This window comes from Nematolebias whitei, chromosome 22, assembly GCF_014905685.2.
Source record: "Nematolebias whitei isolate Nwh7 chromosome 22, NemWhi1, whole genome shotgun sequence".
NCBI lineage: Eukaryota > Metazoa > Chordata > Actinopteri > Cyprinodontiformes > Rivulidae > Nematolebias > Nematolebias whitei.
This window is the reverse complement of record NC_056519.1, coordinates 12,868,013-12,881,262: the sequence shown is the minus strand read 5'-3', so window position 1 is coordinate 12,881,262 and position 13,250 is coordinate 12,868,013. Positions and strand designations below refer to the sequence as shown.

At 36.6% G+C, this 13,250-nt stretch overlaps 1 protein-coding gene across 1 annotated transcript in view; it reads right to left on the bottom strand.

The window, feature by feature from the left end:
* exoc4 (exocyst complex component 4) overlaps positions 1-13,250 on the bottom strand; it is a 125,411-nt gene that overhangs the window by 11,170 nt on the left and 100,991 nt on the right. Inside the window, exons 17-19 of the mRNA XM_037695632.1 lie at positions 4,182-4,326; positions 648-826; positions 321-480 (exon numbers count right to left, since the gene is read on the bottom strand). Of these exons, the coding sequence (XP_037551560.1) occupies positions 321-480; positions 648-826; positions 4,182-4,326 (484 nt within the window). The remainder of the gene's footprint in view (positions 1-320; positions 481-647; positions 827-4,181; positions 4,327-13,250) is intronic.

Genomic DNA, 13,250 nt, shown 5'->3' with positions numbered 1-13,250 from the left:
TTTCGATAACAGGTTTGCATGTACGATATATATTTTTTTTTTTTTTTTGTACATATTCAAAAAATAATAAACTAAACTAAAGGAAAGCCACTATTTGCAACAGCAAGGGAGTGGCAATCATTCAGGGATTCAAATCTTATAAGAAATGTTCCAAATGTTCATCTTGATCAAGGCTTTAACCTCTCTCACACAAATCAGTACAAGAGTGCTGCACATTATGTATTATGATGCTGCAAGAAAGGTGCTGAATTTGATTTAGGTGAGTTGTATTACTGGAATATAACTTTTTATTAATTCAGAAATTACTAAAAATATCTGACCTGGCAAAGTCGAGGTCAGCCTCCCTGGACATGGTGATGTTGGTGAGGTTCTGCTGGAGGACAAAGATGTTTCTGCACATCTTCTTGATGCCAGATTCACTGATGCGCTTAAAGTTCTGTGCGCCGTTGATCAGGATACAAGAAATCAGATGACCAAGACCTAGTAAGAGAAAAGAGGGAGGGCTCATAAAAAGAGAGAAAGACTGTAGTTGATGATCAGCACAGAGGCAAATTTGTAGAAAGTAAGGAATACCAGGAATTCTCTTAGATGCTTTTTAAACTTGGGAATTTCATACCAGAAACTTAATTCAACTCATCCCTGCTTACCTTCAAATATATACTGGAACTTGTGCTGCTGCAGGGCTGCTCCCATGGCTTCCTCTATGGCTGAGATGTCCTTGTTCAGTTTGACCACCAGCGGGTCATAGTCCATGCTTTCCACATTAGCCACAATGGCGTAATTTCCTTGCTTGGTCAGGGGGATCAGGTAATGGAAGCAATGCACTCTGGAGTGAAACAGGAGAAGATAGCAAAGCACAAAGAGCAGTGATGAAGCAGACAATTTCAATGCTAGAGAATATTCTGATGTTTGATTTGTATCAGTCTGATGACTTGTCATTAAATATACACCTGTTCCGTATCTATAATTTCCAATGTGCCCCTTTCATAGTCACCTACTGATAAGCTAAAATTACCTATGGCAGTACCAAACCTTGAGAACAACAAAAACAAATAAAATAAAGATGTAAACATACAAGGATAATAATCTCTGCCCTTGTGCATATACCTTTATTTAATATTATTTCTGTAGACATCCTTTAGTTGAAGTATTTGTGATAGCTTTTCTCATTACACTACAACTACATCATGGTTTGATATCATTAAGCCAAGGGCTGTTAGGCATTGTGCTTAATATGCTGCACATTTCTAAAGGTTAACTGAAAAATAATTCTTAGAAATTGGCTGAAAAATCTGACTATTTGAAAAACATGAACAAATACTTAGGCCTCAAATTATTTGATTAAATTTGAATTGTTTTACAAATAATTTTAAAGTAAGCATTCAGTTCCAACTTTAGTATAAAGTCATTTACATCCAAATAAGAGCATGTGTTTTCAATTATTTTTTTTTTAAATTGATTAAGATGCATGTTCTTATATAAGGATTTTAAAATAATTGGACGTTAAGTATGAATTTAATCTTTACATTTGAAAACAGGCCTTGGGAATGCCTGATTTTCAAGTCAGCCTCAGGCTGTAAAAACAAAAAAAATACTTTTGAGAGAAAAATACACTTAACCGTTCTCCAACAATACCATCAATAACATCATTAAAAAGTCTTAAATAGCTGTTAATTATAAGCATTCTATCAAAGAAGATTTTTTTTTCCCCAATTTCCATTCAACTTCATTTTCTAGCATTAAGCAGATGTCATGATAGTGAGCACTTGTATTATTACGGTAAGTCTCAAGAATAGAAAGAACAGATCAAGCTTCACTTTAAAGTCTTCAAAAGGCAGCATAGTTAAAAAAGGCTTTAGAACCCAAATATCATCTTAATTTTATAGATCTATATTCCAAGCTCAGATTTAGCCAACAAATTTAAAATTGATTGGTCAACACTTCACAAAACAGATAATCCATTACTCAAAGTAAAGAAAACCACCAATAAGTTATTAAACATTTTGCAACAGCTGAGACAGTCAAATAATCACGCTCTGTTTAACTTGCTCAAGATGAGACAGCTGTAGTAACAGCATCAACAAGTATGAAATCAATACTTGGATGATGTGCAAGGTTTCCACATTCCATTATCTACAAAAGACACTCAGCAAGGAAAACAAATAAAAATTAAGACATTTATTTCCTAAATAATATATAACTGTAACTTGGAGAAGTTTTGTCAAGCAGTTAAAATAAACCTTTCTAAGCATCCAACTGTTCCCTGTATTCCCTGTACACGTCACTTTTTAGATCTTTTTACAACATGCCACATTTCTGTGTTCACCTTAAAACCTACAACTTTGTTTTAGACCCTTTAGGACCATGTAAGGCTGATGATTGGCTGGATTTAAAAGGTCAATACTTTTTTGTAATTTCATAATCACAGTGCCCAGAGCGTAGGGGTATGAAATTATATGGGTGAACATATTTTCCCCTAGAGGTAAACCCAAAAACCCCTCCACATATTGAACGCCTCCATCTCTGATCCCTCTCTCTTTTTTATTCAATCATTTCTTCCACTTAGCTACTGTAGAATCTTTTTTTTAACCCCACCAACACTTTCTTCTCACTCATCCTTCTTTCTTCTTTTATTTTCATGGCTTCATTTAGTTGGTACCACTATCAGGGGAAATTTGTGCAATGGGTAAAGTCAATGGAGTGGAGCATATAGCTAGACATCAGCCTCAGGGAGGGTTTTCTACTGAAATCATCAACAATACTGCATAAGCTACACAATGGACTATAGAGGGATGGAAAAAAGATGGAGAAGGTTGATGGAGGGCTATTAGTGGTGGTGGTGGGAGTGGAAAAAGTATATGGTGTGGTAAATTAACTTAGGTATTGACATTCAAAATACATACTGAAGACAGTGTATGCCTTTCTGAACTAATGCATTTAGACAGTGCAATGACAAGTTCTTTTTGCTCAATGAGTTTAATGTTACATCCTTTGTGTTGTTTGGTATGTAGTACCTGAGTGTTGCATACTTTATATGTTTATGAAAAATGTTCTTGCAATTCCTTACATGATACAACAAAGTTCTAGCAATACAGTTATATCGTGTTAAAAATCGGTCATACGAAACACCTATTGGCAGCATTGTGTCCCTTCAGGTGTCAGCTGACAGCCACAAGACAAAAATAAGGATCTTGATGTGTTAAGGCTCATCGTCACATTTGACAGAAATCAAGATTGTGCCCGTGTACGATTTAGCAGAAAAACAGGAATCTAGTTTTTTTTTTTTGTTTGTATTTTTTTTGTTTTTTGCACAAGGACGGTGAATAGTGACAGCTGGAGAAATTTAATTACCATATACCATTTTTTGAAATTTAGTTTTAAAGCAATATTTTGTGTAAAAGGTTTTTCAAAACCCAACTACTTTAGGGAGATTAAATGAAAGCTGTGTTATAATTTAACTCGAGACAAGCTGCTTTTTATTTGTCAAGGGATTTTTGCACAAAAAGTAAACTGTTGCCCTAAACATTGAACTTTTTTCCTGGCTAAACTTTGAATAAACAATGATTTTATTAATATACTTGTACAATGAATAAATATGTGTGCTTGTTTGTTCTATTTGTGAACGATTATGTGATTTTGTGATGCCACTTTAATTGGTGATATGTGACTTACCTGTGCTGTTGATTATCCATGCTACTGAGCTCATGCTGCTGACTATCTACTGCTGCTGTATTCATTCATACCCATCTACTCACTACAAACTCATGTTCAGGCTGCTGTTTAATATACTGTATTATTTTACATTATTAGTGTTTAGCGTATATCTTAGATCTTTTAGTGTATCGTTTAGCGTTCAGTTAGTGTATTACTTGGTGTATATCTTAGATCCTTGTATACTGTTTCTTTATATACTTTATATTTTTGCTATTTTTGGGTGTAACAGAGAACTTGAGTACACAATTTCATTCCACCTCATGTACCACATGTGATGCAAATGACAAAGAACCTTGAATTAGGAAACTGCAGCTAAATAAAGTACCAAGAAATCTCAGAATATTTATCAATCTGTAACATACACACACACACACACACACACACACACACCGATATACTGAAATGGAATATGGTAATGTTCAAGACTTTCATAAACTTTTGTTTTTTTAATTGTTTCTGTTGCATACCTGACCTCCAGATGCAATACCAGAAGACAACGGTCTGCGATTTCCTGGAAACCTCGAGACAGATCGTTCAGAGTCTGGAGAATCTGCTCCCTGCTACGTTCACTCTCACCCAGCACCTGGCTGTCTGTTGAGCATGAAAAGGCATCTGGGCAGACACAACAAGAAGGAACAAAGAGAAAAATTATTACACTGAGTAATGTTGAGCAGTAGTTAAGGTATCATCATTTAAAAGGAATTTAAGACTGTCAAGATTCTGCTAAAGAGCAGCTCAGAGCTCTCAATATTTTTATTTGTAATTGACCTTGACACCACCCCCAGGAATGCTTCATGAATTTACTTTTTACAAGTTTGTTCGAACTCGCTGTAATATCCTCCATTTTAATGTGCACCTCATACGACATTATGAGCTAAATGTAAATGACACCAGCTCATTTACACATGTGTGAAACGGAATCATTAGTTCAACTTCACACACTTCCTGAGTCCTTCAGCATGTTCTTATACTTTCTTCCCATTACTTGTGCTGAGGCAGCAGAAGCATGTGTCACTGTGCCGCATTGTAAGCCACACAAAAGACCTGAGTGTGTATGTGCACGTGAAAAGGAGAGAGTCAAAGACCATGATGAGTATATATAAATTCAGCTCAGTGTAGATCAATGGCCATAAATTAACAAGGAGAGGAAAGGAGGAAAAATTGGCCCCGTCACTCATATGTAAGTCTATTTGGCCAATGAGGCGTGTGTGTACGTATGTGTACGTATGTGTGTGTGAACAAAGAGTGAATGTTGAGCAGGAGAATGCAGGAGTCCACGATCGATGTGCCGCAGTCAAAGTCAGCTCCATACTTATTCTTCTTGCCCTTCCGAAGGTCACACGTGAATGCAAGCTTGTTCGATTCCATGCACACACATAGACCCCCCCCCCACAAACACACACACACACACACACACACACACACACACACACACACGCACGCACGCACGCACACACACACACACACACACACACACACACACAGAGACAATCAAGGACAGAGCAACTGTAAACTACTAAGCCCAAAATAACCTGGTGACCTACCTCTCCTCTTCTTGACCCCTCTCAAAGGTATGGCCAAAACAAAAAGTGTAATGGAAGCTATTAACACTTAGCTCTAATGTTTTTGCACAAATTTATTCCTAGAAACCTAGACAGATACCTAGAATACCTAGATAGTATTATAGAAATTGTTTTAAGAGTCTGCAAAAATGAACTATAAACGATCAATTGACTCTTTGGCATTAACATTTCTGAACTAGATGATTTACAACTTTTAAGCTAATGTGAATACTTTTGTGTTGCAGCAGGAAAGGGTTTCATGTTTAAAAGAGAACATAAGAAGCATGGTAATGTAAAAGTAAGCTAAAACGTTTAAAACTGCGCCAAAACCTTCTGCCTTTTTATTTAATATATTAACTGCTTTCAAATGCCCTGCATTAATTTGTGGTCGTCTATACAGTCGTGCTGCTTTGCATGGTAAGTGTGTTGCATATACATCATATTATATTTTGCATTTTACCAATCCTTATTGTAGTTGTTTTAAATAAATCCTTCTAAGATAAGAGAGCAATGACCTTGAGGAACAGCAGAGCGGTGTATGCTCTGGCTGTCCAATCAACAAAGCAAACACAGCCAGGGTTGTGATGTGCCGGTGGTGACAGCTGCTCTTACAGCCTGTGTATCTGACAAGCAGAGATAAAGCCAGAGTATTCTGTTTCTCATTAAAGGTGTGGATGTGATGTTCTGAGCTGTGTATACAGAATGTCTAATGCATGTATTGTATGTATGAAATTAACTGTTAATTAACTGTCTTCTTGAGAAATTCTTAATGATGTGTATGTGCTGTGAGTAGGAGGGTAACGCACAATGATGTTAGATTCTTTGCTGCAGGTAGAGACAGTTTAGAGAAGAGTAACTAAAGATAATTTCTAATATTAAATATGCCATTAATTATTATAGTCAACGTTGTCTGTTGGCAAAATATGTCATTAATCACAGAATGGATTTTAATTGAATTTACAAAAAGTAATTAATGGGTATATTTCTATAATTCATTTTCTTTCAAACTTGACCAATTTCAAGATGGCTACCACAGCTAATCCACATTTAGCCAAGACTAAAATGGCTATCATGTGGTCAAGTTTACAGATGTTGACCAAAATCTGATGTGATAGCAATGATCTTAGCTTAAAAGGATTGTATGAAAAGAAGTAGACAATATGCGGTATTCAAGAGGCCTTTGATTAAGTCAGTGTTAAACCAGTGAAATGAGTCTCAGCAACAATAAACATTTTTTAAAAACCAGCAATGATTTCTCTTGGGAGTAAATTATTACATTACTTGATTTAATTTGATCATATTGAGCAGAAGCGGTTAACTCTCCAAGGTCAACTTATCAGTTAGTAAACAACACTAATACTGGTGATAGAATGAGTAAGGAAACAGATATCCTAACGGCAACATTAAATATTGCAGAGGACAAAAGAGAAATGAAAACACTCTCTCTCACAGTTTATAAATCTGCTGGCGAACATTATGACATCACTATTTTCATTAAAAAAAAAAGACAAAGTATCATTAAAACACATTGCAATCACAAGACTATAAATTAACAAATAAACTATAGTCCCTTTTTGTCCTCTGGAAGATTATTGTTCTTGTACTGAAAAGCAATTAGCTGAAATGTAGCTTGAAGAAAGACACACTAACTGCTAGCTACATTATATCACTTTGGCATACTGACAAAAACTTGTACTGGTATTTAGAGGTAGCAAAGAACGGGTCCCAGCGGCATTAGGAAGTGCTTGCTGCCATAGTCTTTTGGATATTAAATAATGCTAATTATTGAGTGGTAGCACAGAGGAAAGAGAAAGGGAAACTGTGATCGGAAGGTTGCCGGTTTGACTCCCGGGACTGAGAACATCAAATGTGGGTGGGAAAAGTGAAGCACTGCCTCCACCCTCATTTGCCGCACTCGGGGCCTTTGAGCAAGGCCCTTAACCACCCATCATCTGCTCCCACGGACACCCTAGATGGCAGCTCTCTGCTCCACACAGAGGGCTGTGGTAGCTCGGTGGTCTGTGGTTGCATCAGGAAGAAAATCTTGCATATAAACAATTGCCAAGTATTCGTGCGAGTTAGTTCGCTGTGGCGACCCCTGAGAAAGGGAGCAGCCAGAAAAAAAAGATAGAAATATAAAATAAATACATTACCGGTACATATAGGTCAGTGTGCCTATTGCCCTCCGTTAGCTTGTGGTTATACCTGCAAGAGAGGACACGTCCACCATGCTTTGGCCTTGGTGGTGTTTTTTCCCATGAAGTGTCAGAGTATATGCATGTGGGCATATGCATGAAAGTGACTCAGAGGCTTGTTTCCTCTCATGTGCATTACAATCAGTCACTCTGACAGAAGGAAAAAAAGGGGGATTACTGTGGCACACACAGCTGGAGGTCTCTCCAGGGGGTGTCCACGAAGCACATACACACAGACACACATGCATAAAAAACACACACACGCCAAATTCTGCCATTTCAAGCCTGTGCTGCTTTGATGATGCGAGGGAAGCGTCGCAGCATGGGGGGGCGCCATTAGTCGGGGACAGACGGGCAAACAGAGACGACTCATTGGTCCTGATTGACAACTTTCTTGCTCTTTTCTTTAGCATTTTTGTCCGTTTCTTCTTCTATGTACACAAAACTTCAACCATCTTTTTGTTAGAACGGTTTTGTGTGCACATGATGGAGGATATGCATGAGCATATTTTGCATCCATTCATGTACCCACATAAAGGCATGTGTGTGTGTGTGCACTATGCTTATCTAATTATTTTTTGAATTTCATCAAAGGGAGGCGTCTGTTGCTTACCATCTGCAAAGGATGAGGCTGGGAGACATTAAGGGATAAAATCAGTGATGGAATCCTCACAAACATACAGCACGCAAATACAGACAGAAAGGTTTTGTGTTAACACACCTAATCTTACACTCTTTACTCTGTTTGACATGTAAGGCATAAGCAATACCTTGAGCAGAATATATATAAAAAATACAAGACAAAAAAAAACCATGTTAAATTAATTTTAAATCAACCTTGAAGGAATAAATCTTTGTTAAAACCACTTCAAATGTAAGCAAAATATTATCAAAACTGCCTGAATTATAAGGTTTTTTTTGTGCTTTGTCAGGTCAGTTGGCTATAAAAACCATCTTGAATCAGATTGTTTCCAAAAGTTATTTAGCTGTAGATGTATAAGTAATGATATCTTTCTATAAGTACCTTTTCTAGTGTTTCAACAGATAGATTTCTTCACACAAACACATAAACACTATCGTATGCCTTCTCCTTTTCAATCCGAGTGATTTTAGGTAGGACATTTTAATCAAACAGGTGAAATATGACAAAAACACCATCAAATTATAGTTTTTCTTGTCCTCTGGGCCGCTGGAATTAATATAAATGTTTTCTTAATGAACTTCTCCTGATAAACGTAGTCAAAGAAAAAATATAGCTTAAGGGGAAAGACGTGCACCCACTATAGTGAAGGTGAGTCATTCCTGCACAACTGAGACAAGAAGCACAATTTGTTACAATATACCACATGATTATTATTATTATTATAGAAAACCAGCAAACTACATTAGAGGCCTAGATGTATGGCCACCTAATGATCACCAGACCTACAGCAGGAATGCACCTTAACGCACAAGTTTAGAAATTGCTGCTAAGCAATTAAGATGGCTGACAAAAACAATATTTTATGTTGTTTATGCATAGTCTTCAAAGCGATTGAGAAAGGTAAAAAATTCAAATAATTGTGATTTGTTTTAATGTTAATCACAGATATACAGTCTTGGTTAAATACTAATAGACTCTGAGTAAATGAAAAGAAAAACCTAAGAGAGGCAAAGGGAAGAAGGAATGAAAAAATAAAACAAAGAAAAGGCAACATGAAGAAATACAAAGAAAAAGTGAATCAGAAAAGTAAGGAGGAGGAATGAAAAAGAGAAAAGGCAAAACAAGGAGAGGAGAGGAAAATGACTTGTTCATACCTGACTGCTCCTGTAATATAAAATCCAATTTGGAGAGAAATAGACGTGAGGTGTGCGGCAGTGTTGGGGGGCATGGAGGAAGAGATAAGGTGGGTACTTTTTCCCTGCCGTACCCTCATCCCATCTCGCACAGTGCACGATTGTGTACACATATATCGCACTCAAGCCCACACACATGTAGTCCGTCATCAGCTTGGCAAACACTAAATAACGAACAATACGGAGGCTGTCCCAGCATGATAAGTTGCTGCCCTATCCTTCCCATTAGTACCACCCGCTGGAATTAATGGCAATCATGTCACGTCCCGTTCCGTACTTTTATTGAATTCTTATCTGTGAAGAGGCGAAGAAAGCTGCCGTCGGAGTGAAAGTGCTTAAAAAGAAATACTGCAGTGACAAAGTCAAACCCAAATAAGAATATTTCATATTTAATTATTTCATTCCTTAAAAGACAAAGTTGAGATATGAAACAGCAAAATGGTGCAAGTTCAATGAGCAATCAGAAGTCTGCAGCCAGAGAGTTGTGACAATTGCTGATAAAGGTTGAAGTCCTCTGTATTTCTTTCAAAAAGGTGCATAAATTCCCACCACTCTACAGGCGGATGTAGAGTAAACAGTGCAAGCTGATTGGAATGTGAAAAAAAAACCTCTTTTAATACTGAGATATGAAGACTATGTTGACAGATTGGAAGTTTATGTTGTACGGCTTATTAATAACCAAAGTTTGAATGACAAGAGAAAAACAAATTATTTGGTGCATATATATATATATATATATATATATATATATATATATATATATATATATATATATATAAAGTGTCCATAAAATAGCTTTGTCATCTCAAGTCTGGTACTGAATAAATCATAGAGGTTTAGAGAATTACTCTATACCTTTATATATGCTCATTTTTGAAGGTGTGAATGAACAAATTCAAACTACCGTATGACACTTAGAAGATTGTTTGGAAAATGTTCATGTTTTAGAGAAAGAACAAAAATTGCATTTTAACCTTTTTTTTTTTTTTCCTATACAGTCATGTGGAAAAAGTAGGTACCGGTATATATTTTCAAGCATTTACCATACATATAACAAAATACTTAATACAAGTTATTTAGGTTTTACATAGTCTCAAAACTATTGCAACAAACAAACTGTTATTAATCTCCTTCAGTTTTGAAAGTGATCTACAGTAGTCCCTTGCTCTAATGCGGTTTGTTTAAGTACAGTACTGTACATAATATTTTCCCCCTACAAAAAAAGTGCTGCCATTTTGTAGTTTTCTTTCATTAAGCCTTCACTGTTTTGCCAGTCTAAAGAACCATGTTACACAGAAGCCAACAGTTCACTTCCCAGAAGTCAACACTGCTTCCAACTGCTGCTTGCTGCAAACGGAGGGAAAGTTTTGCAACCAAAATCAGAAGTAACGATAATAAGCGCATGGAACTGGCAGGAGGAAAGTATCAAATAATTCTGAAGCTGAACTCATCCTTTAAGTTGTATCTTCACTGCTGAGCAGCTGGGCGGCAGTTGATCTGAACCTTAAGTGTGACTCGGATCCTGGGAGCTGCAGGGAACAGACGGCTGCAGGCTTCAGCCTGGTTCTGGTCGTGTGGTGTTGGTCCGGACCGAACCAGAGGTGGTTAATTAAATCCTGGGCAACCTTGCTCCTCGAGCAGCAGCGGTGGGCTTCAGTCATGATGCAACTGGACTTTTTTCATCTATCGGGTCAGACGGAACCGAGCCACTCCTGTTCTGCAGAGCCCTTATAAGAAATTTTGGAGCTCCTGTACATATAAGTACTGAATGTTGTAAAAATTAGTAGGTTTAATAGTTTAGAGGATTGATTGTGGGCTTCATTACTGCAAGATAGGTCTTAGAAACGAGCCAAGTCGGAATAGAACTGAGTTGGAATGGAACCAGAGCTGTTGCTGTTCAGCAGAGCTAGTAAGTAAAATTTATAATATATGTTGTTAAATGACATAGATTTAAGAGTTTAGAACATTCCAAGAGTGTGGGAACGGTTTCTAAAGCCTTAATATAAAGTTTAATATATTTGAACTTGGAATACTGTATCTCTACTTCACAGTTTTTCACTTATCGCGGGGCTTCAGGGTACGGATACCCCGCGATAAATGAGGGACTACTGTAATGTCGTTTCCACACAATTTTAACTTTTTTCTTTAACTATAATATTTTATTTGCAAGTGAAAACTCTGAACTGAAACTTTGATACCACTTTATTATTGATTAATTATAATATTCCTAAAACTCAAATGACAATGGCTTATTCTATACAAATAAACCATTTTTTTAAGACATTTTCATACCAAAAAAGGAGTACACTAAACTGTATGTGAAATAATAATAATTATTATAACAACAGTTGCAGGGTGCCGTTTAACAATTAACGTAGATGCTAACTTAACACTAAAAACACCATTAAAAAGCTTACCCAATCAGCATTGTATTTATTACTGAAAATGTTTACACAAATCAAATGTTTTAAAGTCAGTAATAAAGACAATCATGTTATGATGTCTTCAGTTATTACTTACAGACATACTCTTAGCTTTAACATGTTTCTACTACTGGAAGCATTGGTAACTAGAATAAACAGCAAGAACCGTACTCAGCTGATTCTTACAAAGTGACAGCACAGATTAACGTTTACAAAATAGATTTTTGACATTTGGATTTGGAATATTTCACATCTGTGACCTGGTGCATCTAAAAATAGATTTTATCTCCCACTCCTACCACAGAACACAGAAATCACTTCACATTCATAAAAAACAGTTTATAAGGATTTTAATGTAATGACACGGTACATTACCATGCTCTGAAAAGGCCATTACAAAATGTGTGAGTTAAAGCCATGAAACAATCATTAATTGCTGTTCAGAACCATTAAAACTGTGCCAAAAAACATTCACCCTCATACCACCATGGACAACCTGGACTGTTGGCAGTGTGGTACCATAGACTCGTGCTTTTGAAGCCAAAGTCTGACCCTACCATCTGTAGTCTAATAAGAATTTGAGATTTAAAAGAACAGGCTTTTAAAAATGATTATTATTACTGTCGTCCAAACTAGGCTGTGCTCCATGCAGAGATTTTCTTATTTTAGCTGGCAGGAGTGGAATCCAGACTGGTTAGTAGCCCATCTGCTTCAAGGTATAGCTCATCACAGTTTTAGAGTTGTTTTCTCAGTTAGTGTTCTCTTTGTGTTGCTTTTTTTCACCAATTACAGCAAATACTATTAGTGAATACATAAAGTTACCATGATTATCAGCACTTTCAAAGAACCTGGCAAAGCCCTTTGCAACATAATTCAGTAAGATACTTCATATACATTTGAAATGCATTCTAATTTGTTAATGTTAGCTGAATCTAATGACCTTTATGTATGCACTTCTGCCACATAATTGGCAGTGCGTGCATGATCAGGATTACAAATGAGCCTATACCACCTGCACATTTGTCAGGCAAGTGAAAACACTGAGATCACTATTTCTGAGCACATTTTCTAACTTCTAACCATTTAAATGTGAATGCTAATGAGTCTAGTCGCCGTCAAGTCATCCATTGTGGTAAAAAAAAGGAAGGACATGTCTTAAGAAATACCTTCTTCACATTAAACTGAGACTATTCTTTAAAATAATTTGACAAAATGCGCCAACAACAGATTACCAGGAGTCCGGCAAATTTTTTTTTGCACAATTAAAGTTTTAAATATTCTATTAATGTATTAATGAGGATAAAAACATTACTGTGATCAAGAAATCTACACAAATACTAGATGCTGGAGATAAAGACAGAGAGATTAATGATATAAAAGTGATGACTGAGCAGGGAACGCATGAAAGGGTTCTGATTAGAGTAGACATTTTCTGTGCACACACTCAAACAGAAGCAGAACCAACTGTAATAGGAGTGTGTGTGTGTGTGTGTGTGTGTGTGTGTGTGTGTGTGTGTGTG